Genomic DNA, 27488 nt, shown 5'->3' with positions numbered 1-27488 from the left:
TCAATGTTCATTTATGAATTTATTTATTTATTTACATGCAAATAAAAACAAATAAATGACAAAAACTATCAGGTTTAGTTCAGATCAGATGATGGAAACAAACAGTTAAATATTGACAGAGTTAACCGGGTCAGAGTTAACCAGGTCAGAGTTAACCGGATTCACTGGGTTAACCCTTAAACCCATCACCCTGATAATGGATCTGTATCCAACACACATTTACATGTACACATTTACATTAGAATCTGGTCCAATAATCGATCAATAGTTAATATTAGAGTCCCAACTATAAAGAAAAACTACACATATGATTAAAAAAACCTCCTGATCTACATTATACAGTTAATCTGATCATTTCACTCATTTACTTCTTTATTACAGTTCATTTCAGATGTGATGTGTTTACTGACTCAGTTTTAGTGGGATTTTTCCCATTTTCCTGTTTGAGTTTTTTTCCCAAAAATTTGTGCCTTTTTTGCGAAAATCATAATAAGCCTCAAATCCCACCTTTAAAAATTCTGCTATTTTCTTACATTTTCTTTATTATTTTTTAATTTGTTCATGTAAATTAACGGTTCTTGTTCTGTTTGTCCTATTAAATAAAGCCCATTAATAAAATGCATGACTATGACTTACTGTGTTTTAGCTGATGCATTACCATGTTTTCCTACTCACACAGTTTTTCTTTAGTTTAATTAAAACTTGTCATGATGAAGAAAAACACCTTCGAACAGGATGAAAGGGTTAATAATTAACTGAGTTGATTTTCCTGCTGTGTTCTGGTGCTTGATACTTGACAGGAATTAACATTAATCTGTAATTACACCAAATATGAGCAAATTTTTACTGTTAATTTACAACTTTTAACTCAGAAAATGTAAGATATTCAGACATTTTTTTCTTGTAAAGGTCCATTTTCATCTACAGGCCCCCGTCCCGCCCTCCTCAGCAGGAGTCGGGTTTCATTCATGTCTTTTACACATTTTAAAGTTAAAGTATTTCATATTTTACTCTTGTTTTGCTGTTTGAGACATTTGTGGGCGTTAACCATTGGGTATTGAGTTGTACCTCCAGCCAATCACAGCCTCACACAGGGTGAGGGCGGGGCAACAGGAGGAGGAGGTGATATGATTGTGAGGGCGGGTATGTTTATGTTTAACAACGCCGCCGTTCTGTGGAGGCGGAGTTTGGTTTATGGGACATGTTTAATAGTTTAAAATAACCTGTTTTAAATGTATTTATTCTGATTGGACCAGGCTCATTGGACCTGGAGTGAATTTAGACCCGCCCACTCCACACACCTTCCTGTTGATCTGCGATTGAACGATCGATTGGGTTCACTGGTGGTTTTTGATGTCTTTTAACCAGACGCCTCCTCGCCGCCATCCTCATCTGGCCCGTCTTGCTGACTCCGCCCATCTTGGCGGCGGTTGGCGTCTACTGGCCCTGACTCTTCATCTCCTGCCACTTCTTCTCCCTCAGACTGAGCTCTGCATCAGAGAACGCTGCCGGACCCCAGTTGGTGATTAACCTTTGACCTTTGGCCCCTGACAACAAAAAGGAGATGATAAACCGCCATGATTTTAATCACATGATTTATTCACTTTAATCACATGATGTACAGGGTGGGGAAGCAAAATTTACAATATTTTGAGGCAGGGATTGAAAGACAGTGTATGACCAATTACTTCATTGAAAGTCATGAGAATTTATTTGCCACAAGAAAATGTCCATAATAGAAAATGTTTTTATTCTATGTGTCCTCCTTCTTTCTCAATAACTGCCTTCACACGCTTCCTGAAACTTGCGCAAGTGTTCCTCAAATATTCGGGTGACAACTTCTCCCATTCTTCTTTAATAGTATCTTTAAGAAAGCCAACATTGCTGTGTGATGTTCTATTGGTAGCATGTTCTAAAACACCCCAGATAGCAGAATCCAGAGGGTTCAGATCTGGGCTAGAAGGCGGCCATAAACATGATTCCCAAAAATTGCTAAAGTTGGATTTGCAGAAATCTTGTATTTTTCTAGCTGTGTGGGCTGGAGCACCATCCTGTGTCCATACATAATTTCCATCAGGGTAGTTTGCTTTAAGCCATGGCAATACCTGGTATCTGGATGGATTTGGTTGGATCCTTTAGGATTTGGGATTTGAGAACTCTAATAAAAGCTTTGGTACGTTTTTTGTTGCTTCCTCCACTTCCAGACTTTCTGGTAATAGTTTTGCTCATAGTCATTCTCTTCTTTCCATTATAAACAGTCTTTATGGACACTCCAACTATTTTGAAATCTCCTTTGGTGTGACGAGTGCATTCAGCAAATCACACACTCTTTGACGTTTGCTTTCCTGATTACTCATATGGGCAAAAGTTTCTGAAAAGGTATGGATAATAGTGTTAGGTATGATTATGACATCAATGTATGTTTGGTTTCAAAACAATTGACGTAGTGCCTGCTGAGAAAAAACAACTAAATGTTCATTGTACATTTTGCTTCCCCACCCTGTATTCATTTGCACGTGAACATCATGTTCATCTTTATGTGTTTTCAGACATGAACTAAGCTTCATGAATTCACTGTGATATTTGGAGGTTTTCACACTTCAGTAATAAATAATAACAACTTCTACATATTTTGATAAGTTCTATCTTTAGATTACACCTTTTATATTACATATACCTGTACATGACATATTGTTATGATTGTGGATTAATAAACTTCCGCGCTGATGGAAAAACTCAATTAAAATGACATTTTAACTGATTTTGATATTTCTATACGCTTCTATATTTAGTTTTTGTTGTTATTTACCTCCTTATCAAATAAAAATAAATCTTCATTCTAAATATAAACTATTTGCCATTTAAAGTCAAGTTGTTCATCATATTAGCTATGAATGAAACTGATTAAAACACACAGATTTATGGAAAAACCTTCAATTAAATTCAACATATCAGTCAAATTACATCTGATATAATGATAAAGATACCAGTGTCTCTTTTTTACATTCATGTGAATCACTGAAGATGCTGTTTTACAGAATATGTGGAACATTGAATATACATCATATATGTGATGGATCCAACTCTCACCTGTTTTTGAGCCTAAACTTCATTAAACCTTAATCAACCTGAATAAAACAGGTATGTAGTAGGTTTGAATGTTTTCTGTGTCCTGAACCTCTAGATTTACAGAAATATACGTCGTGTTTAAGGGTTTAATAGTTCAACAGTTTACGGGTTTGGTTGTGGTTCTGGTGCCGTTACCTGGTTGGATGAGGCGTAACAGTCCTTCCTGTTTGGCCACTTTGTGTTTCCACGTCTTGGTGTTGTTGGTTGCGTCTTCCAGCTTCTTCATCACCATCTGATTCACATGAAACACGAAGTGCCTCAGTTTATTTACAGGTTATATTCAGTCCTACAGTGACACCATGTGGTCAGTGAAGGTACTGCATTAACCCCATGATGTTTCAGCCAGATACAGGAGTTTTATTGGACTTCGTTGACTGTGCTGACCAGGTACTGTCCCGTACCCCCCACCCCCACCCCCACCCCGGTGCTGACCTGGTACTGCTCCAGCGCCCCCTTCCGCTCCTCCTCTAGCCCCTCCAGCTGCCTCATGGCCTCCTCCAGCGCCTCCTCCTTCTCCCTCCTCTCCCTCTGTAGCTCCTCCTTCTCCGCCTCTGTCTCACTGATCGCCTTCTGCTGCCTCAGGTGGACCTGCTCTAGCTCCGCCCTCTTCGATGACTCCTCCTCCAGGAGCCTGGACCACAGCCAAAGAAAACCAGGGGTCAGAGGTCAGACACCCACACCTCCATCATCATATTAGGTTTAAGATGGGGTCGTTAGTTTGACTGAGTGTCCTTGAACTCATTGTCTTTGTCTGGACTTGGTCCAGTTCATCTGAGTCTAAACTTTGATCCTAATGAAGTAAACGAATAAAATGAAACGTCTGTTTTACAACATTCAAACAAACTGATTTAGCTTGAGTTTGATCTTTTCCTTCATATTTGGTCTGATTTTAACGCTCACAGGTTCTTCCAAATAACACAAACCGAGTGTTTTCTGTCAGAATGTTCATTTTAGTCACAGTTTTACGGAAGTCAGGCCTATTTCTGCCCTCATTCACTGTAGAAAAAGATAATTCAGCCCAAATGCTGAAAGTTTGAAGAGTGATCAGTAAAAAATGTACAAATCTGTTGTGAAAACACATTTTCACTGATGCGGACCCAATGTTTTGGTTGAAATAGTTTTAACAAAAGTCTGAACTTCACTAAAGTACTGGAATATATGAATAAAAGAAAAGGGAAATGGAGAAAACATGTATAAAATCACATTTTTTAATACAGTCTTTGATCATAAATGTTTTCTACTGTTGTCAAATGTTATCTAATGTGAATAAATGATAAACATTATATTATATTATATTATATTTACTAAGGATGTAGTGTTGTGGATTGGCCAGCAGGTGGTGCTCTGCTCCCATCTTTCATCTTATTTGTCAAACACTTCATTAAAAGTCATCACATGTTTCAGGGAACGAAACTGATTTAAGATGAGAAACAGAGTCAATACTGAAACATTTGACGTAAAACGGAGGACTGACTCTGTTTTGTATATAAGAAAAAACTTTAGATAAACATTAGAGGAACATTAGAAACCCACCTGCTCTCCTTGGCTTTTTAACACTCTTGCAATGTTGATATTTTGTTTCTGTTTTTCAGATTTTACCTTATTTTATTTATTTATTTGATTTTATTGTTTCTTAATGCTTTTATGAGTTTTATGTATTGTGCTTTTAGTCCTCTGTGCAGCACTTTGGTCCATTGTGGTTGTTTTAAAGTGCTTAATAAATAAATTTGTTTTGGATTGGATTGGATTAGAAGAACATTGGAAGAACAAAAGACAAGCATTAGAACATAAAATGAACATTATTTATCTGTTGGGTCGAATCGTCCTCAGTTTATCTATTTGTTCTGCAATGACAATGCAAAATGTATTCAGTAAATATCAAAATATAAATGCACTATTTCTATATAGACTTGGTTCATAAGTATACATACTGTTTTCATAGGTAAAACATACTATTAATATTCTTCATACATATACATACTGTTAATACTGTTAATACTGTAATACGGCGTCTATTAATATTTTGTCCATTTTTTTCTGCTTAGCTTTATTCTTATGTTACTTTGTAAAATTGTAAAATTTATATTCTATTTTCTTATTTTACTTTTTAAATTTTGTAATTTTATATTTGCTCTATTTTTATTTTCTCACGTATTGTTTTTGTTTTCATATTGTTGCACTGACTGAAATAGCACAATGTCAATAAAGATTATTCTATTCAACTCCATCTACAGCCTCTAGTTTTGTTTCGTGTTAAACAGGTTTTGTCTGATTCAGGCTGTGGCGCCTTCGTCATCGTTTATGGACGTGGAAAGTAAACGTCAGCAGAAAGGAAGGAAGGAAGGAAGGAAACAAGGCAGAGAAGGAACTAGGAGTTGACTCTCTGAAGTCAGTCCATATGGATGATTTTCACCATAAAAAGAACAAATAACAAAACGGGTGTTTAAAAAAAAAGAAAAAATTAAAGAAAAAGCATAAAAAGTCCAAAATGTGATCAAAGTTAAAAGAGGTGCAAAAAATGAATGAGATGAAACCACACAAAACAAGATGAATACGACTTTAAAACACTAACAATAACACTAATTAATGTCAATAAAACATTAATAAAACAAAAACAAAAGAAAAAAAGATGAAACGATGAAAAACATAAAAATGCAACAAATGTAATGAGACGAGAAAGACAAAAAACATGAAAAGATGAAAAATACGACAAAAATCAAAAACTATATCAACAAAAAAGATGAAAACGTTAAAAAAACGATGAAAAAGATGAAAAAAGACACAACAAACACAAATATAGACAATTAAACAAGATGTAAAAAAAAGATGCAAAAAGAAGAAACAAAATAAAATAAAACCATTTGAAAAACATGACAAAAACACATGAAAACGCAAAAATATGCAGAAAAAAACAAGATGAAAATGACATTAAAAACATGAGATAAAACAAAATCAGTAAGACATGAAATGACAAAAAAGTTTGACTGAACTAGATGAAAAAACATGAAACATGAAATACGAGAGAAAATATGATGTAAAAGATGCAACAAGAAAATGATGTAAAGATGTAACGAGACAAAGTACGACAGAAAACGTAAAAACAGACATGATGTAAAGAACAAAAAACAACATAGAAACGAAGAAAACTATGAAAACACTGATCTGAGATAAATTCACCTTTTCAATAAAACATTTACTGCAGTAAATTGGACTGAATCCATCGGACTGAACCGCTTCAGGTGTGTTGGCGTGTCGTTAGCTAATGCTACTGCTAATGCTCACGATGTCATCATCTGGTTTGTGTGTTGGCGTGTTGTCACATGTTTGGCTAATGCTAATTAGAGCCCGATTGACATGGAATTTTTGGGGCCCATGCCGATACCGATACTGGGGGCTTAATAAAAGCCGATATCCGATATATCGGCCGGTAACCGATATATTGGCTGATATATGAAATAAGAACATTGATCTACACAGGATATAATAGTCTTGCATTAGATAATGGTGGACGTTTGGATTAACAGTTGCATCTTTGTTTATTTCACAAACTCTCCAGGCAGCACAGACACACAGGAGCAGCAAAAACATTCATACAGCGGTTACAGATTGACCGATGCTGATTAATCGGTGATACACTATAATCAGCCCCATTAATTGGTCGGGCTCTAATGCTAATGCTAATGCCCACTGTGTAGTCATCTGGTTTGTGTTGTCTAGTTTGTGTGTGGTTGTTGTGTCGTCACATTTGGCTGATGCTAACGCTAATGCTCACTGTGTTGTCATCTGCTTTGTGTGTTGGTGTGTTGTCACGTGTTTGGCTAATGCTAACACTCACCGCGCCTGCAGCCTGCGGACCTCCTCCTCGTCCTGCCGGGCTCGCCGTTCGTCCTCCAGGGCGTCCTCCAGCTGCCGGTACATGTCCTCCAGCTCTCGGACCCGTTGGAGGTACTGCTCCAGCTCGGTGGACTTCTGGGCCACTTGCTCCTCCATCTGCAGCCGGACCTGGACCACAAACACACCACCAGAAGGTCTGAAAACCAGGACCAGGACTAGGACGAGGTCCACGGTCTACCTGAGGACCACATCCATTCAGTTTGACTTTACCTCCAACTTGATCTGATCTAGTTCAGGTCATAGATCTGTTCGACTGGAGCGAACTGTGCAGAACCTCCACCACGTCTTCACTCCAGTATTGAAAACAAAACCCATATGTGTGTTAAGCCTCCACACCATGAGGCGTTCACTGCCCTAAACCCAAAACAGGAAGAAACAAGAAGTGGACATGGTACCATCTTCTCTCTCTCCAGGTCCATCCGGTACCGGTCCTGCAGCTCCGTCTGGGTCTGAAGACGCCGCTGTTCTTCTTCTGCTGCGTTCGCTGTCGCCTCCTCCAGCACCTGAAGCAAAAAAAAACACACACGACAAACCACAAATTAAACACACAGTGGCAAAATGTACCATCTGATGTGGAAGTATTTCAATTATTTCAACTTTTTAACATTCTTAGTTTTTCTCTATATTTTTCTATTTTTACTTTTGGTCCTTTTCTTTGATTGTTTCTTTTTTGGGTCATTCATTTTCTTTTGGCCATATTTACATTTAGGTTCTATCTGTTCTTAGCTAATGCTAACAGCAATTTTTTAAAACCCTTATTTAACCAATTCTTATTTCCAACAATGACCAATTATACAAAAAAAACAATAATTGCTCATGCTAAGAGCTAATGCTAAGTGCTAAAACTAGGTGCTAATGTTAAGTGCTAACGCTAATGCTAGGGGCTGTGTGGTGTACAATGGGTAAAAGGTGGAGACTGATTTTTCCTACAAGGATAATGAAGTGAGTTAACCTTTGACCTTTTACATTTGATGGTGAATCTTCAATATTAAATCATAGTTTAATTAATGGGATCAACATCTGGATGGTTCAATAATCCATGTGTTATCTGTTCTCAGCAGCGCCTCCTCCTGGTCCAACTGTGTACTGATGTGGTGAATGAGGCGTTTGACGTGTTTTACATGTTGGTGTTTAATCCTAATGAACCGCGGCCCATTGATGATTCTTTTTTCTAATCAGACAAACTCAGCCTTTGTGACGGTGTGTAGTTGTGTGTGTTTGTGTATTTTTTGCCCATTTCCTGTCATTCTCTGATCTAAAACTGTCATTAAAATGTAAAATATTCTGATGTTGATATTGTGTGTCCATGTGCTGTGTAATGCCAGGTTTCAGATGCTGATGCCCCCCCCCCCCGTCCCTCCATCGCCTCCACAGGCTCATGTTTGTGTCCATTCATGGAACGGTTCATGTGTGATAACGGTAGATTGTTGGTCGTCCACAGTCAGGGCTGTTGTGTGTTACACAACGGCGGTCGACGGCGGCCGTAGCGCCGTGCCGGTTTCCACGGTTTCTGCAGGTCATTGTGGTGTTTTTGTTTAGATGAACAACAGTGACTGGATCATGATGAAGCAAAAACACAAAGAGCGTCTGTTTTCAGAACAAAGACACAAAACGAGCCCAACGACAGGCGTGTTCAGTCTGTTTTATTATTAGTAAAGGGTTTAACCAGGTCTAACCAGAACCAGGTTCAGTCTGTTTTATTATTAGTAAAGGGTTTAACCAGGTCTAACCAGAACCAGGTTCAGTCTGTTTTATTATTAGTAAAGGGTTTAACCAGGTCTAACCAGAACCAGGTTCAGTCTGTTTTATTATTAGTAAAGGGTTTAACCAGGTCTAACCAGAACCAGGTTCAGTCTGTTTTATTATTAGTAAAGGGTTTAACCAGGTCTAACCAGAACCAGGTTCAGTCTGTTTTATTATTAGTAAAGGGTTTAACCAGGTCTAACCAGAACCAGGTTCAGTCTGTTTTATTATTAGTAAAGGGTTTAACCAGGTCTAACCAGAACCAGAACCATGGTTAGGGTTACACTATTAAAGTCAGTTGTGGGTTAACTAAAGGGTTAACTGTTTCTGGGTGTGGTGTTAAAGCTGAATCAGGCTCTTTGTATTTTTGTCGACTGGTTTTGGGGAAATCCCTCCAGGGTTGGACTTCCTCTGGTTGGTTCTTTCTCATTCTCCATCTGTTTACTCAACATGTTCCTCCTGTTTTCCGTCTGTTTACAGTTCTATCTGTTCTATGTTCCTCACCTTCCTCATGTTCTCCAGTTCCACCTGCTTAGCCTCGTTTGCCATCTGCAGTTCTTTCATCCTCAGTTCTAGTTCTTCTTGTTCCGCCTGTTGTTTCAGCCTCTGTTCGCGTCGTTTCTGTCGTGCTTCTCGATGCGGCGCCGGTCGACCCTGACGCAGCAGCGTGACGCAGGTCTGGATGGCTGGAGAACATCCACCGGGTTCCGTTCACAAGGAACAAATCACAAGAGCCCATTTTAACACATGAACTGAAGGAAACTGGTTCAACATTAACCTGAAGAACGTTTCATTTTTCAACATGTTACTGCATTACTCAACGTGTTACTTAGTTCTAAAATGCTTCTGTTTCTGACCTCTGACCTCTGACCTCAGTTCAATCTGAAGCTAAAGGTCATGGTTCTGTTTCTGTTTCAGGGTTCTGTTCTCCTGTTCTGCAGATGTTCTGATCAAACTGTGGTATCAGATCGCATTCATCTGAACTACGCCTGGTTTGACCGATGGTCAGGTTAGAACAGAACCGGAACATCTCGGTTCTGTGGTTCTCTGGGTCTGTGGTTCTCACCCTGGATCCATTCCTGCTTCTTCTTCTTGTCCGAGGCGCTGATCTCGAAACTCTTCTGTGACTTTATGAGGAACAGACATTTCTTTCCTTCCTTGTCCTGCATCGCCTGTAAAGACAAACACCAGAAGGTCAGAACGTTCTAACCTGGTTCCGTCAAACACCGTTGAGTTACATCAGGTGGTTCTCGCCTCCACGCAGCAGCTTCCGTCCAATTGGATGTCTCCTTTCTTCTCCACCAGGTCTTCGCCCACATAGTAGGAGATGGAGCTGGGCTTCAGGACGAACCAGCGCTCCGTCCAGTTCTTCCTCTTATGGCCTTTCTTCATCATGTATCCCTGAACATCACACAGGAGAACATTAAGGTTCCTCAACACAACACAGAACCACTGACGGAAATAATCAATGAATGATTAAATGACACAAAACCACAACTAGTCAATCAATAGACAAATAATAACAAGTCAGTAAATCAGTAAATGTGGGTTATTTTGTAATACAATGTGTATTTTTGGCACTATAACGTGTACTTATGTGTACTTGTGTGTACTTGTGGAGACATGTTGAACTTGTTTGAGGACGTCCAGGATCAGCTCTTGGTAGACCTCATTGACACCCATGGACAAACTCTGCTATATTTACTGAAGTAATGTGTATTTTTGTGTATTTTTGGCGCTGTAATGTGTACTTGTGTGCGAGGCTGGCGGTAGGCATGGGCAGGGGTGGGCTAAGCCCACCCAAATGTTTGTCTTACCCACCCAATTGAAAGTTAAGGGAAAATGTTTATCCAATAGAAAAACATAACAGAGTACACTACTATTGGCTCTTCTTTGCAATTGGATGGGCAGCCTACAGCCCGCCCTATTCCATCAGTGATTGGTGGTCATTATTGTTTTGCATTTCCTGAGCGCTTCATTTGCTCATACAGAAGCTCACAGTCCGTTTCTGGGCTGCGGGGAGTTCAACGTCCCACCTTGGTCTCTCCTGCACCTATCGAGGTCACTGCTGCACCTGCCGGGGTTTCTGTTTCATACCGCGATTCTTTCTATTGGAGTTTCACTGTATCGGTGGCTTGTTGACGTGCTCTTAGGCTGAGCATCGTCTCTGACTCCTGCAGAGCAGCCGGCCTGGTTTGGCGGACACTTGCATCACGTTAAGTACACACACACTGACTAAAGCAGCACCAGTAAAACACACACATTGGGCAAAACAATGCCAGTAAAACCAAAAAACATACACAACGCCAGTAAAACACACACACACACACACACACACACTCAACCGTCACTCCAAGGAAGGGACAAAAACTGAGTGGCAAATGATCTCTGTCACTAAATTATATTAATTATTCTAATAATTTGGTCATGATAGTCTATATGTATGTAGTTCTACTGACATTTGAGTCTAAATTTCAGGGTTTTAGATGAAAAAGAAAGATTTGTTGTTCTCTTTGTCATTTGTCACTTTTCAGATTGAATTTGAATGAGACTTTTTTGGTTTGTGAAATATGAAAAAATATAATTTAGTTGTTTTATTTTTACTTTTGGCCCAGTTTCAGTTGTTTGTGCGGTTATTCTATCTGTGCACTTTTCAGTCTGAGTTTGAACAAGAGTAGACTGCCTTCTTTCTATATAAATTCTGGCCACAGTGAGAATAATTTATTTTATGAGTTTTTAGTATTAATTCTTTTATTTTCCAAGCTCATCCAATGAAAAGAAATATGCACAAAGGACTTTTAAAATCATTTTCATTTTATATTAAAGAGTAAATGAACACAGATGAGCTGCCCGACAATTGAATTCCTCTTTGGGGATCAATAAAGTGATTCTGATACTTACATAAACCCCCAAACCACTTCTTTTCAGTGCCGTCAGGACTGTAATTCAAATTGTGAGCCTTCAGGACACTATTGCTATCATCTGTACACACCAAACAAGTAGCCCACCTGTTATTTCAACCAGCCCACCTAATATGACAGGCTAGAACCGGCCCTGCTTGTGTGTATTTTTGGCACTGTAATGTGTACTTGTGTGTATTTTTGGCTCTGTAATGTGTACTTGTGTGTATTTTTGGCTCTGTAATGTGTACTTGTGTGTACTTGTGGAGACATGTCGGACTTGTTTGAGGACGTCCAGGATCAGCTCTTGGTAGACCTCGTTGTTGCTCATGGACAAGCTCTGGTGTATTTACTGATGTAATGAGTATTTTTTTGTTCTATAAGGTGTATTTTTGGCACTGTAACGTGTACTTGTGTGTACTTGTGTGGACGTATGTTGCGGACCTGTTTGAGGACGTCCAGGATCAGCTCTTGGTAGACTTCGTTGATGCCCATGGACAGGCTCTGGCGGTCCATGCCTTTGCTGAAGTGTCCAGAACCCACCAGGCCGATGAGTTCCCAGACGCTGAGGTTCTGCTGCCGGGCGTTCAGGTGCAGTCTGTAGTCCTCGAAGCGTTCCTCCACCCAACTCCCGCCCATGGCGTCCGTCAGCTTCCGCAGGAAGTACTCAATCTGCGAACGCCATCACACATCATCACAGGCGGAACACTGAACTCACAGTCGTCCAGGTTTATCATCTGCTCAGTACCAGGACTACTGCGCTAATGCAGTATTTCTACTTGGTGCAGTAGTACTTGTACTGCTGTCAGTACTAGGTGTAACGTCCTGCTGTGTTTTCCCTTCATGGTGAAACTTCTCTCTGTTGTAAACCACCTTCCTGTGATTCAGCTCTGATGTTTGTTGAACCAATAATAAATCCTCCAGCGTCTGTAGAAGAACAGGAAGCTGGAAACTTCCTTTTCTGCTCTTGAGTAACAGATTTTTTTTAAGCCGTTGTTCATGTAGTAACAAACATAGAGCAGTTCAGGCCCAGATTTAGACCGACGACCAAGTTATGATGAAGCAGGAAGTAGAAATGTGGACTAAACTTGGACGTTCTGGTTAATTCATCTGGTTCCAGTCTTCATGCTTTTACATTCATAGGTTCTTTCATTCTTTCCTGTGTTAAACTCAACAGTTACAACCTTTTAAGATCATCTTTTATCTTATTGGTCGATGCTGAATGACAGTTTAGAAGAGATTCTTCTAAAATATTGAAACCATCAGGTCAGATCTGAGGTTCTTCAGGTTTTGGTTCAGTTTCTGAATTTACTTTAATGAACCAACACATTCATGATGTAATATTTACACAATAACCAGACACAATCTGAAACATCAGACTTTTGTCATCTTCCAGTCACTGAACTGACGTTTCCTAAAGTTTTATCAGTGGCGCAAGTTCTGACATTCACTGAAGAACAATTATGAAGCTTTAAGTTTTAATCTGCAAATGAATCACATTCATACAAGGAGTCGATTTGTGTCACTGATAAAACTTTTGGCCATGACTGAACATCTTCACTAAACAGTTTAAATAAAGTTTAGTTCATAATCTGGTTAAAACAAAGACAGAACCAGCTGTAACCCAGGGTCACATGACAGGGGCTCAGCCAATCAGAGGAGACGTGGCACCTGCATCAATGTTTCTGAAAGTCTGTGTTTCATCCACATTTGAACAAAAACAGGGAAAAAATGAACTGAGACAAAAATAACATGAGATAAAAATGACATGACATTGAAAACGTGAAAAATGATCAAACCCATAAAATGAACAGGTTTTCAAAGACGTTGAATCATTTGTTTCCTGTTTTTTACTTGTTCATTGTCGTCTCAACCTTTGTGGTTTTTGTGTCTGATCACCGAAACCAGAATCAGGAGGTTCAGCCACGTCCTCCTACCATTGGCTCACAGCGCATCATGCGACCAAACCTCCGTGTGGACCACCCACCTCCTCCGTGATGATGACCAGCGGGTACCGGTCCTCGGCCAGGAAGTTGAAGATGCACCAGACCTTGAAGGCGTCGTCATTGGAGATGATCAGCTTACTCTGGTCCAGGTTCTTCCTGGAGCACAAGGTCCAGCACATCCTGTTGAAGTCCTGCTGGTCGAAGTTATCGGACACCTGCGGGGGGACACGGGGGTCAGAGGTCAGGGGTCAGAGACCTGCATGTGGACACAGGGTTCAAAAGTCAGAGACCACTAGGGGGACATGGGGGTCAGAGATAAGGAGTCAGAAACCTGCAGGGAAACGCAGGGGTCAGGGGCCTGCAGGGATGCAGGGGTCAGAGGTCAGGGGTCAGCAGTCAAAAACTTGCAGGGGACACAGAGGTCAGGGGTCAGACCCTGGAATCTGGAACCATGTACCCGCACCTTAGATCCATTTAAAGACCCAACCCGTGACAGAACCTGGACTCAAACTTCAACACATCTTCATGTCGTCTTTAACAGTCACCATCATCATCATCATCATCATCAGGTCATGTGACCAGGAAACACCAATCACATGGGCTTAAACTAATGGAAAAGTCCAGGTTTTACTCAGATAATTTAGATTTAGATTTAATTTATTGGTCCCCGTGGGGAAATTCATCTTCACTGATTGAAAACATTACAGGAAAAAAATCAGTTCAAGTTCTTTATTAAAACTCTTTTAAACTTATTGATCCATTTTTTTTAAATAATTGATAATATTCTTTACTTTATGTTTCTTTCTTCACATAAATTTATTGGGATCAATGTTTTCTTTTTTACATTAAAACCTCATCTCCAGGTTCAGACATTTACAAAATGACAGCATGAATCGTGTTTTACATAGTTTTTGTCCTTTTCTTTCACTTTAATTCATCTTAATTCTTTTCTGTTCTGATTAAATGCAGTGCGTTTGTTCTTCCCTTTTAATATTGACTTTTAACATAAATGTCATTTATTTCTAATAAAAGTACCTATTCTTCACTGTACCTGAGAAACACATTAAACCCCTGAACTCTGCTTTTATGTGGTTTTCATCATACGTTCTCTTCACATACTGGATGTTATTAGAGTTTAACCAGGTCCAACGTCCTGAAATGTAAAATATCTTTTAAAACAAGGTTCTATGTGTAGAACTCTGCTTCATCAGGTGATTTTCTTTTGTTTGAATCATTAAAACACATTGAAATGTCAGTGTTCACCAGGTTTTCTCCTTTTTTTAATGTAATCTGTATGAAATATGAGTTACTATGGAGAACGTTCTTTTTCCTTCCACGGATCTTTGTCATGGGTTCTTTGGAACCTCACATTGTTTATTCCAAATCCTTCAACTCACGTCTGATACAAAATATCCTCGTCCATTTGGTTCCTGTTTCCAGAACCTGTTAAAGTCCTGGTTCTGTCTGAACTCTGCTGAGGGGCTTGGGGGGGTAACCGTGTCGTTGCCATGGTGACGCCTGCAGCCGAGAGCGAGCAGCCACTGAAAAACAACCCAGAACACGTGGGACGCCTGGACTGATGAAGAACCATCTGAGTGTGAAGCGGAGAGTGAAACTGAACTGAGTCCAAGTTTAGGTCCTCAAAAACCACTGAACCACCGTGTCACATGACCTACTGCACACGTACTGAGAGGACAGCGGACAAGGATGGAGGGAAACGGTGAAAAGGAGGAAATCAGTTGTGAACAGAATCACACTGATTATCTAGATCAGTTTCAAACAAATAATTAATCACCAATTCATCTTTTCAGGAACAGGAAGTGGCTACGGTTGGGTTATCACCTAATTATTAATCCAAAATCTATGAGGAAGGTTAGGGTTAGGGTTAGGGTTATATCGTTCCTATATGAATCAATGATCGACCATTGAGGATTAAAATGATAACGTCACATTAACAGAACCAACTGAAAAGACGAAGGAAATTATGATGAATTCACTCCATATTTGACACATAAACATCTCATTGAAACAGTCATAAAACAGTAAAGTACAACTGAACAAACAGCCTCGAACACTTTCACATCAATAATGATCATGTTATTTATTTAGTTTAAAGGTTGAGTTTTAAAACAAACCACTCGGTGGATTTAAAGTAAAAACCACGAAACAAGATGAAAATGATAGAAAAACATGCAACGAAATAGAAATAATGTAAAAAAATAAATAAATAAGTAAGATGATGTAACAAACACAGCAAAATAAAACAGAGTAAAAACACACAACAGCAGAAAAACAGTAAAACATTCAACAGGATGAAGCGTAAAGAAAAAACCTAGAAACAACATAAAAAAGCAACAAAACTCAAACATCGTAAAAGATACAAGAAGAAAATGCAAAAAGACGAAAATGATAAAGACACAAAAATGTTGTGAAAGACATGACAAAAAATAAACATTAATGACGTAAAAAGACACAGATGACGTTAAAGACAAAATGAAAAGAAAAGATAAAAATGACAAGTCTTCAAACCGACCTATCAGATCACAGCATTCCGTCTCCAGGAAGTGAATCCTGCATTTAGTTCAGGAAACTCCGCCCACACACACCTCCAGTCTGTGAGGGTCATCTCCATGGAAACCGTTAAATGTCAAATCCGATCCAGGATCAGTTTGTCTACATCAGCAAACAGGAGTCTGTTTGACTGTGTAGTTGTGTGTCTGTGTGTGTAGTTGTGTGTCTGTGTGTGCAGTTGTGTGTCTGTGTGTGTAGTTGTGTGTCTGTGTGTGTGAGTTGTGTGTCTGTGTGTGTAGTTGTGTGTGTGTATGTGTAGTTGTGTGTGTAGTTGTGTGTCTGTGTGTGCAGTTGTGTGTCTGTGTGTGTGTAGTTATGTGTGTAGTTGTGTGTCTGTGTGTGCAGTTGTGTGTCTGTGTGTGTAGTTGTGTGTCTGTGTGTGTAGTTGTGTGTGTAGTTGTGTGTCTGTGTGTGCAGTTGTGTGTCTGTGTGTGTAGTTGTGTGTGCAGTTGTGTGTCTGAGCATGCAGTTGTGTGTCTGTGTGTGCAGTTGTGTGTGTAGTTGTGTGTCTGTGTGTGCAGTTGTGTGTCTGTGTGTGTAGTTGTGTGTCTGTGTGTGTAGTTGTGTGTGTAGTTGTGTGTCTGTGTGTGCAGTTGTGTGTCTGTGTGTGTAGTTGTGTGTCTGTGTGTGTAGTTGTGTGTGTAGTTGTGTGTCTGAGCATGCAGTTGTGTGTCTGTGTGTGCAGTTGTGTGTCTGTGTGTGCAGTTGTGTGTCTGTGTGTGTAGTTGTGTGTGTAGTTGTGTGTCTGAGCGTGCAGTTGTGTGTCTGTGTGTGTAGTTGTGTGTCTGTGTGTGCAGTTGTGTGTCTGTGTGTGTAGTTGTGTGTCTGTGTGCAGTTGTGTGTCTGTGTGTGCAGTTGTGTGTCTGTGTGTGTAGTTGTGTGTCTGTGTGTGTAGTTGTGTGTGTAGTTGTGTGTCTGAGCATGCAGTTGTGTGTCTGTGTGTGTAGTTGTGTGTCTGTGTGTGCAGTTGTGTGTCTGTGTGTGTAGTTGTGTGTGTAGTTGTGTGTCTGTGTGCAGTTGTGTGTCTGTGTGCAGTTGTGTGTCTGTGTGTGTAGTTGTGTGTCTGTGTGTGTAGTTGTGTGTCTGTGTGCAGTTGTGTGTCTGTGTGCAGTTGTGTGTCTGTGTGTGTAGTTGTGTGTCTGTGTGCAGTTGTGTGTCTGTGTGTGTAGTTGTGTGTCTGTGTGTGTAGTTGTGTGTGTGTGTGTGTAGTTGTGTGTCCAGACTCAGTTGACCTCACAACCCTGTGACGTCTTCTGACTTCAGACACAGGAGTGGGAGCAGAGGCGTTGTCATGGCGACCGGTTCTGTTGTGATTCTTATCTTTGCTGAAATCCCAGCGTTTCTTCTACACGGGTGAGTTTGATTCGGAGGCTTATGAGGGTATAAAGTTATTATGGGATGTTCTTATCTTTGCTAAGTTTCCGTTTGTTGGTCCATGGTTCAGACTAAACTGGGACAGTTCTGACCTCGTTTGTTGGATTCAAACAAAGCTTTAGTTCAACTACTGACAACACAACCTGAAACAGGTGATCTGTGGTTTTACTGTGGCTGTTTTCAGTCTAAAAACAGAGCTAAGCTAATAGGGCTGTAAGAAAATATCGTTTCTGCAATATATCGCGATATTTCATTTCACAATACTGTATCAATATTAAAAAGTACTGTTTCGATATTTTTAGGTATTTATTCAAATGCAGATATTGTGGAGGTGCATTTTTGTTTTTTGTTTTCCTTTTTTCTTTATTATTATTTAACACTCTTTTATTAAATAATGTTCGTTCCTTTGTTGGGATTGAACTCAAATCCTGTTCTGATGTTAGTTCTGAACTAATAGAATCTGAACATTTGAACAGGATCTGAAACTGGAATACCTGTAAAACAGAATTTCAGTTCGAACACAGGAACATTTTGTGATATAGCATTAGATCCTGTTGTGATCAAATAAAAATGTGTTTAGTATTTGTGCAGATTTCTGGTGTAATTCAATTCTTCAAGGAAATAATCATAAAAAAAAGAAACAAGCAAAAAAAAATTGCCTTTTTAACAGTATCGTGACATATTGTATTGTGATCCTAGTCTTGTAATCTGTATCGTATCGCTAGATTCTTGCCGATACACAGCCCTATAAGCTAAGACAGTGTTATTTTAGGGACTGTTAAAATAAGCGTCTATGAGTTTTAGTTTAATAAAACTTTGTAATTCTATGTTGTTATAAGAGTCTCATGTGATGAACTCTGAAAATAACAGATTTTTCCTTTTTCAGATTGTGTTTGTTTTAATTTGTTTTGTTTTATTCCAGTTTATGACATTACGTTGTTAGAGCTGGTTTTAGTTTTCATTAAACCTGATTCACATTCTCCATGTTAAAGTTAGGGTTAGAGTTATAAATAACCTGGTTGTGTGCAATAATTTGAGACTGAATCCTTTGTTTGTTGTTTTTACGTCACATTACACCAACTTCCTCTTTACTGTTGTTCAGTGTTTCCCTCCATCTGAACCATCTGGTTAAAGAGCAGATGATCCAGTTTATCTGGAAAATCTACTCTGAACAGACTCCACATTATCTGGTCGTATCCTGGGGAGACTCTGGGATCAGTTCCACTCACCCCCATCTAATCTAAACTCAACTCAACCAAATGTATCTAATCTAATCTAATCTGTTTCTATAAATCTCATTGTCTACAGGTTGTGTTTCTACATTTCAAAGTTTCAAATCATTTTATCCATTTATTTATTTTACATTTATTTTACTCATTTTAACTTCAATGAAACAATAAAATGTAGAAAAGATTATTCATCAGAGACATCACGACAAAAAAAAAAAAAAAAGACGAAACAAGAAGAAACAGATCAAAGAGATCAAAAATATGAAGATGAAACCCTACGAGTCCAGATCTACTGGAGGATCTGGATCAGACTAGCCCTGATCCTGAGGCGTGGCGCTGGCCAGACCAGCTCCCTCAGCGACGGCGTCTGACCTGTTCAACATCTACACTGAACCGGCAGCATTCCACCATCACCATGGAAACGACAGCACTCACAGGAGCAGGGGCCTCTGAGGCCATGCTCCGCCCACGTCTATGATCACAATGGCGGATTTACCTACCGGCGCCCTTGGCACATCACCCCGTTTGAAATTCTGCAAAAAAAAACAAAAAAACAAAACTTTGACCGGGAATCAAACCCCGGTCTTCCGCGTTGTAGTCTGAAGGGTTTCCAACTTTGGCCAAGAAATTTCTATCGGCCAAAGGGTCGACTTATTTACGACCTGATTGTGTTGGTACGTTTGGGGATGTGACGTTTACGTCTAAGCTTCAGGGTTTATTGAGATTAAAGTGAATATTGTGTTGTGAAATGAGCATAATACACAGTATGTTCTGTAAACAAAGTAAGCAGGAAGCAGGAATAGGACAATTCAGAGAAGGACATCACATATGTAGCACCCCCCTCTCCATTTTTTCTGGATCAGCGTCAGGTGGTTTCCCCTGAGCTCAGTCTGGGTTCAGGTGTGTTCAGCTGCAAAACATTCAATAGGAACTACAGAAGCAACATTTACATCTTTGATTTTTACTGCGACTTTAAAACAGATAAACTTTACTCACAGGGATCTGCTTTAGAATTCACAAAAACTACAAGATTTACCTCAAACACCAGTTGATAAAACCAAAACCAGATGATAAATGTATCATCTACCTGAAGTGAACCCCGTCAGATACTAGAGGAATAAACCCATCATCGTGTATTATCTTCACTTACTCTGAATAAGACCAAGGATTCCAGACCAGGTTCAGCTCCAGTTAACCCTAGGACTGGGTTTGACTGACTTTCATTATGTTTTTAGTGGGTTTTATTATGTTTTTAGTGGGTTTTATTATGTTTTTAGTGGGTTTTTAGTGTGTTTTAGTGGGCTGCATTATGTTTTCAGTGGGTTTCATTATGTTTTTAGTGGGTTTTATTATGTTTTTAGTGGGTTTTATTATGTTTTTAGTGGGTTTTTAGTGTGTTTTAGTGGGCTGCATTATGTTTTCAGTGGGTTTCATTATGTTTTTAGTGGGTTTTATTATGTTTTTAGTGGGTTTTATTATGTTTTTAGTGGGTTTTATTATGTTTTTAGTGGGTTTTTAGTGTGTTTTAGTGGGCTGCATTATGTTTTCAGTGGGTTTCATTATGTTTTTAGTGGGTTTTATTATGTTTTTAGTGGGTTTCATTATGTTTTTAGTGGGTTTTATTATGTTTTTAGTGTGTTTGTAGTGTGTTTTAGTGGGCTGCATTATGTTTTCAGTGGGTTTCATTATGTTTTTAGTGGGTTTTATTATGTTTTCAGTGGGTTTCATTATGTTTTTAGTGGGTTTTTAGTGTGTTTTAGTGGGCTGCATTATGTTTTCAGTGGGTTTCATTATGTTTTTAGTGGGTTTTATTATGTTTTCAGTGGGTTTCATTATGTTTTTAGTGGGTTTTATTATGTTTTTAGTGGGTTTTATTATGTTTTTAGTGGGTTTTTAGTGTGTTTTAGTGGGCTGCATTATGTTTTCAGTGGGTTTCATTATGTTTTTAGTGGGTTTTATTATGTTTTTAGTGGGTTTTTAGTGTGTTTTAGTGGGCTGCATTATGTTTTCAGTGGGTTTTATTATGTTTTTAGTGGGTTTTATTATGTTTTTAGTGTGTTTGTAGTGTGCTTTAGTGGGTTTTTAGTGGGTTTTAGTGGGCTGCATTATGTTTTTAGTGGGTTTTATTATGTTTTTAGTGGGTTTCATTATGTTTTAGTGGGTTTTATTATGTTTTTAGTGGGTTTCATTATGTTTTTAGTGGGTTTTATTAGGTTTATGTTTTTAGTGTGTCATAGTGTGTTTTAGTGGGTTTTTACTGTGTCTTTGGTGCGTTTTCAGTGTGCTACGGTTAGGATTATGTTTTCAGTGTGTTTTAGTGTGTTTTTAGTGTGTCTTTATTGAGTTTTAGTGTGTCTTTAGTGTGTTTTCAGTGTGTTTTTATTGGGAGTTGGTGAATATTCCACTGAAAACAGGGAAGCCATCAAGTGTCGAGTTAAAGCATGATTTACACAATGTTTGCTAAACATGTAGTTTGTTTCCGTCGACACAGGAATGAGGAACTAATGAACAAAGACCGAGACGACACTGAAAAAACGCAGACTCGTCAACTGTGGTTTAAACGTTTCACCGCAGACGAAGGCCAATGTTTGACCTTCTGCCAAAAAACTCAAAGCATCCAGACAGAGTTTGACTGAAACAGCTTTTATCACCAAACACGATAAGATAGAAAAAGACCAACGGAGACTAAAACAGACGGAATTTACAACCAGACAACAGTCAACGTTTGTAGAAACACTGAGTCACAGAGTTAGACTAAACAACGGAGTTAAACGGAAGTCTTTACAAATGACCAATAAATCTGAACAGAAACATCTTCTTACCATAAATGAAGGTGGCTGGTCATTAGGGATGGGAATAATTAAGAATTTAACAATTCCGATTCCATTATTGATTTTGCTTATTGATCCGATTTCTTATCGATTCTCATTGGGTGAGGGAATAAAAGAGTACAAACAGGTGTGTTTGTATTAACTGTCTATTATATTTCCATCTGCACAGAAAATAGAACATATACAGTATGAACAAATAATAAGAACAGATGACGCCGGGCCTGGTTTGTGGGGGGGGGGGGGGGGGGTGCAGTGAAAGTGAAACTAAAGATGCTTTACTAATTCCTCTATTGCCGCATGTCCACTATGTCGAACCGGTTCAACTCGACTCGGCTCGTCTCCCGTTGTTGTGCACCTCATTTCCTTTCCTCTACCTTCAGAAACTTGTATTTCGATACTACGTTTGTTGCCCACACCGGAACCGGAACTGGGCCCAGCGTTCACTCTGCCGCTACATTCACAAGCGTCGCTAAGTATCGTATCAAATACGTGACATTCCTGTAAATGATTCACATGCTGTGGACGAATGTTTGAACAGACTGGAGGGATTCCACCCTTTAGAAGACATGGAAGCTTTGATTCTGTTCCAGTGGACCTGGTGTGGTCTGTTTGGACCTGGTGTGGTCTGTCTGGACCTGGTGTGGTCTGTCTGGACCTGGTGTGGTCTGTTTAGACCTGGTGTGGTCTGTCTGGACCTGGTGTGGTCTGTTTAGACCTGGTGTGGTCTGTTTAGACCTGGTGTGGTCTGTTTGGACCTGGTGTGGTCTGTTTGGACCTGGTGTGGTCTGTTTAGACCTGGTGTGGTCTGTCTGGACCTGGTGTGGTCTGTTTGGACCTGGTGTGGTCTGTTTGGACCTGGTGTGGTCTGTCTGGACCTGGTGTGGTCTGTTTAGACCTGGTGTGGTCTGTTTAGACCTGGTGTGGTCTGTTTGGACCTGGTGTGGTCTGTTTGGACCTGGTGTGGTCTGTTTGGACCTGGTGTGGTCTGTTTGGACCTGGTGTGGTCTGTTTAGACCTGGTGTGGTCTGTTTGGACCTGGTGTGGTCTGTTTAGACCTGGTGTGGTCTGTTTAGACCTGATGTGGTCTGTTTGGACCTGGTGTGGTCTGTTTAGACCTGATGTGGTCTGTCTGGACCTGGTGTGGTCTGTTTAGACCTGGTGTGGTCTGTTTAGACCTGATGTGGTCTGTTTGGACCTGGTGTGGTCTGTTTGGACCTGGTGTGGTCTGTTTAGACCTGGTGTGGTCTGTCTGGACCTGGTGTGGTCTGTTTAGACCTGGTGTGGTCTGTTTAGACCTGGTGTGGTCTGTTTAGACCTGGTGTGGTCTGTTTGGACCTGGTGTGGTCTGTTTAGACCTGGTGTGGTCTGTTTGGACCTGGTATCGACTTTTTAAACCGTTTCTGCCTCAACACCATGTTGTCTACGTTCTAACCAAAACAATGCAGTGTATGCGTGACGTCATCGCACATGCACAACAAAGGCAGAATTGATAAGCAGAATCGTCAAGCAGGCAGGCAAACGATTCCAAGGAATCGAGCTACTGGGATCCGGTTCTCAAAAAGAACCGGTTCTCGATTCCCATCCCTATTGGTAATTACCATAAATGGGCGTGTTTGGTTTTTACCGTAAATGGAGGTGGCTGGTGGTTACCATGTGACTGACCTTATCCAGGATGAACTTGTTGAGGTAGGGCATGTATCCCTGGTTGGACACCGGACCCTCATCGTCGTCTTTAAAATGTTCCTCCAACGCCACCGGATCGTGGGGGATCTTCATCACCGTACAGAGGTTATGAGACAGAACCTGAAGAGTCCACCAACACCACATTAATCACATTAAACCTGGAAATACATCTGAGAAATTCAACCACGGCCATGAAATATTCACCAAAAGACAGCGTCAGAATAAACCAGAAACTCACGTTACCGGAAAACCTGCAGTTCCTTCAATGTCCACTAGAGGCTCTAGAGGTAACTCAGCCCCCATTATTCAAATACGCATGTTTAGAGCAGGGGCGTGGTCTCTGTGATTGACAGCATTATCTCATCTGCTGAGTCATTTGTTCAGATTCTGGTTTATTAAGCAAAACTTTTTTTTTTTGCTCTGCTGTCATGTTTAAGTTTGTTGCTGTAATAGGACCATCAGAGGATTCTGTCACGAAATTTACTGCAGATTCATCCATTAACCCAGTGGTTAATGGCCACTTTTTTGGTTCTTGACCCCATTTTAACATCACAAATTTCTGGCGACCCCAGACATTCAAAACAGAGACTTTTTTTTTTTTTTGCTAAAATTAATTTGTGTTTCATCATGTAATAGTTTGCTATACTATGTTGCAAATAAAGGTTATTTTTAGAGGACATTTAGTCTATATAATGTATATTATTGTGGACAGAGGCAGTAAATCCAGGTGTAGATTACTGCACAAAGAGAGAATTTGATTTTCCTTGGTCAGGATATGTACAGTCAGTCCAGCTTGGATTTACAAGGAGGACAATTAATACTGAACAAACAAGAACTCAGACTATGAATTATGAAAGAGCTGCAGCATCTGAAACTGACCACAGTGATCCTTTGACAGATAAACAGAAGCACAGTGCTGCAGTTTCACACTTACAGTTTGTCATATCTTTTATGTATTGTGATTGTCTCTATCAACTCACTATTTTTTTTAATTTTTTTTTTAAATTTTCATCAATTACTAGAAATTTCAGCCGACCCCATTTGAATTCCAGGCGACCCCACATGGGGTCCCGACCCCAAGGTTGAAAAACACTTCTTTAACCAGAAGACTGTAGCTGCATTAGTGGATGTTAGCATTAGTATGTACTGAGTTCTATGGTCTGTCAGATAGCCACTAATTAGCTCAGGTTCCCCTTATTAGTGTTTTTATTCATTTATAATATTATCAACACAGCCGGATGTGAGAACATTTACATTACTGTTTTAAACTTTCAGCTTCATTCCTCTCATTTCTCTGACTCCACCCACTAGGCGATGGACATGTAATGTGTGTTTGGACCTCGGACCTGATGTTTATGTGGAGTTTATGGTCAAACAAACATGGAAATGTTAAAAAAATCCAGTGTTTGTGTTCAGCTGAATGAAGATGAATCGTCGTTGGTTCTGTAATAACTGACAGGACTAATTATTAACTGATCCAATCAATCAGTGGACATGTTACCATGGAGACAGTGCAGGTCAAAGGTCAAACCAAACAATAAATTTAACTCAACTTTATGAACTAACATAGATTTAAATGATCCTTTTGATTATTTTTTGTCCCATTTTATCAGAAAACTACATGAGTTTAGTTTTATTTCATCAGTTCATCATCATCAACATTGATCCACGTGTGGTTTAAGTCTTTAGTTTCAAATCTATAGTTTGATGTTTAATATTTTCCCACCGTCTGTCCTAGCTGTGTCTGTACATCCTCAAACATCAGGACGTTTGGTCTATGGGGCGGGGGGGGGGGTTCATCCTCCACAGATGGAAATTTACAAATGATGAAATACTTTCACATCTAGTGTCACTAACTTTAACTAAATATCAAGTAAAATACCAGGACACATAAACTCAGCATGAATCTGAAAACAGTGAACTCCACTATTCGACATCTATCAGACCATCAGATATGTACAGGTCTGGTCCTCCTCCTGCTGGTCGTCATAGCAACGCATCATAAATATAGTGACATCATCTTCAACACAACAAATGAAAAGTGTAAATCAGAATCCATCAAGTCTAGTTGAACATTAACTTCAACTGAGACAAAAGTTCAGACACAAACCAGTGAGAAAAGTCGACTTCTTACTGTGATGTTTCCAAAATTTGCTCCTCGCTTCATTAAGTTACAATATATCAATCAAATCTGCATTGACCAATAAGTGATCTGCACAGTTTTACATCATGTTTAGCTCATTTAGAAACTGGAGTTAAAACCTGATAGTAAAATGAACACCACACATCAGACAGATCACCAGTATGTGGCAAACAGAGACAGTAGTAGTTTTACTAGTAGTAGTAGTAGTGGTGGTAGTAATAGTTGTAATTCTAGTAATAGTAGGACTACTAGTGGTAGTACTAGTGGTTGTAGTAGTAGTATTAGTGGTAGTAGTACTAATAATAGGATTAATAGTACTAGTAGTAGTACTAGTAGTAGTAGTAGTAGTGAGTTTTATTCTGTGTTTTCTGTGTATTTTTAGTGTGAATATATGGATGAAACCTCTATCGTCTGTAACTTCTGCCACCATCTGTTCCAGGACACACTTTCAAAAGACATTTTAATCTCAGTGAGTTTTTCCTGGTTAAATAAAGGTTCAATATAAATAAAAAATAAGAGTACTAATGTTTACTGCATTTTTTAGGACATCAGTCTGACACTGACCCTTAAGGATCTGTAAAGATCCAACACTTTCTATTGACCCTTTCGACATAAATATCCAAACTTAAATATAAGTAAATAATAATTATTAAAAACAAACTTGTTTTGTTCTGTAGAATGTATATTATTTAACTGAATTCATTAAAGACTTCAGATAATGAGTTTTTAATGTGTGAAGTCATGAATATATTTGACAAACTGTTGCTTTTTGTTTGTGTTTTTAAATGTTTAACTGATCTGAATCTTCTGTATTTATTAGAAACATGTCCAGGACAAAAATCCACCTGTTCATCAGGTCCACCTGGGATCAGTTTAATACGAGTAAGACCAAACATTAAAGGGTTAAATGTTCACAGATAAAAGGTCTGAATCTGCTTTAACGTCACTGAACTGAAACAAACGGACTGTTCTGGGAGTCCTCTCATGTGTGTTCTGCTGTTAGAACCTCAGCTGTTAGAACCTCAGCTGTTCTACTCGAACCCTTTAAGCCTTCTGCTTCTGGACCCTCTGGTTCCTCTGGTTCCTCTGGTCCTGGTTGATCCAACAGGTGGATCTGAGTTACAGGTGAACTCTGGAGGTTCTGGACATGTGTCCGGTTTGTGTGATTGAACCGGTTCTGATCCGGGCTCAGACCCACCTTCAGCTGGGACTTGGACACCTTCCCGCTCCGGTCCACGTCCAGGGCCGTGAACGCGTGCCAGATGGACTTCAGCAGCTCGTCCCGCAGCGCCATCCCGTCCGGGGTTCGGTAATCCGGTCTGCGCGGTCCGGGTTCGGTAATCCGGTCTGTGTAATCCGGTCTGTGCTGAACTCCGACGGTTGTTCTGTCGGTGAGGACAGACCATGTGACTGTGACTCCACCGTCCGTGTCCGGAATTCTGATGATGATGATGATGAAGGGGGGGTAGGTGGAGCAGCAGCGCCCCCCGGCGGGAGGAGAGAGAACCACCTGTCCATGTGAAACTGGACCGGAACCGTGGGTTTAAGGAACCTTCCGGTGTCCGAGTGAGCATTTTATGCACACTTTGCACTTCATGTCATTAAAAGTCATGTGATCTGTTACAGTTTGTTTTAGGTCGGAACTCAAAAGTTGTTCCTTTTTACAAGACTTTCTAAATTCTGACCCATTCACTAACATCATCCCATTACAAACACAGTTACATTCCTCCACTAACACCCTTCTACCAAGTGAGCACAAAACACACTGACACATTTTAGCATTTAACATTTGACCTAGAACAAAAAATATGTATATTGACCAGTGTTGGTGTTAATCACTGACATATGCTTGGATGAATAATAATAATAATAATAATAATAATAATAATAATAATAATAATAATAATAACTATTATTATTATTATTATTATTATTATTATTATTATTATTATTATTACTATTATTAAGCAATTTTTTATCTAGTATATTGAAAAAAAAATTTCTGTTTTTGCCTTAAAAAATAGGGTTTGTTTACATTAAAAACA

The 27488-nt window shown here is 39.5% G+C and overlaps 1 protein-coding gene across 1 annotated transcript; it reads right to left on the bottom strand.

Moving 5' to 3' along the window:
• swap70b (switching B cell complex subunit SWAP70b) lies at positions 1-26869 on the bottom strand. The gene is made up of 12 exons (XM_030137392.1): positions 26642-26869; positions 23280-23420; positions 13654-13827; positions 12111-12338; positions 10021-10167; positions 9833-9938; positions 9271-9452; positions 7419-7526; positions 6965-7131; positions 3562-3760; positions 3265-3361; positions 1-1547 (listed from the first exon to the last, which is right to left on the bottom strand). The coding sequence occupies exons 1-12, from the start codon at positions 26735-26737 to the stop codon at positions 1438-1440; spliced, it is 1755 nt and encodes a 584-aa protein (XP_029993252.1). The 5' UTR covers positions 26738-26869; the 3' UTR covers positions 1-1437.
• Between the last annotated feature and the right edge of the window lie 619 nt (positions 26870-27488).

This window comes from Sphaeramia orbicularis, chromosome 6 (genome assembly GCF_902148855.1).
Source record: "Sphaeramia orbicularis chromosome 6, fSphaOr1.1, whole genome shotgun sequence".
Lineage (NCBI taxonomy): Eukaryota > Metazoa > Chordata > Actinopteri > Kurtiformes > Apogonidae > Sphaeramia > Sphaeramia orbicularis.
This window is presented reverse-complemented; position numbering and strand designations above follow the sequence as displayed.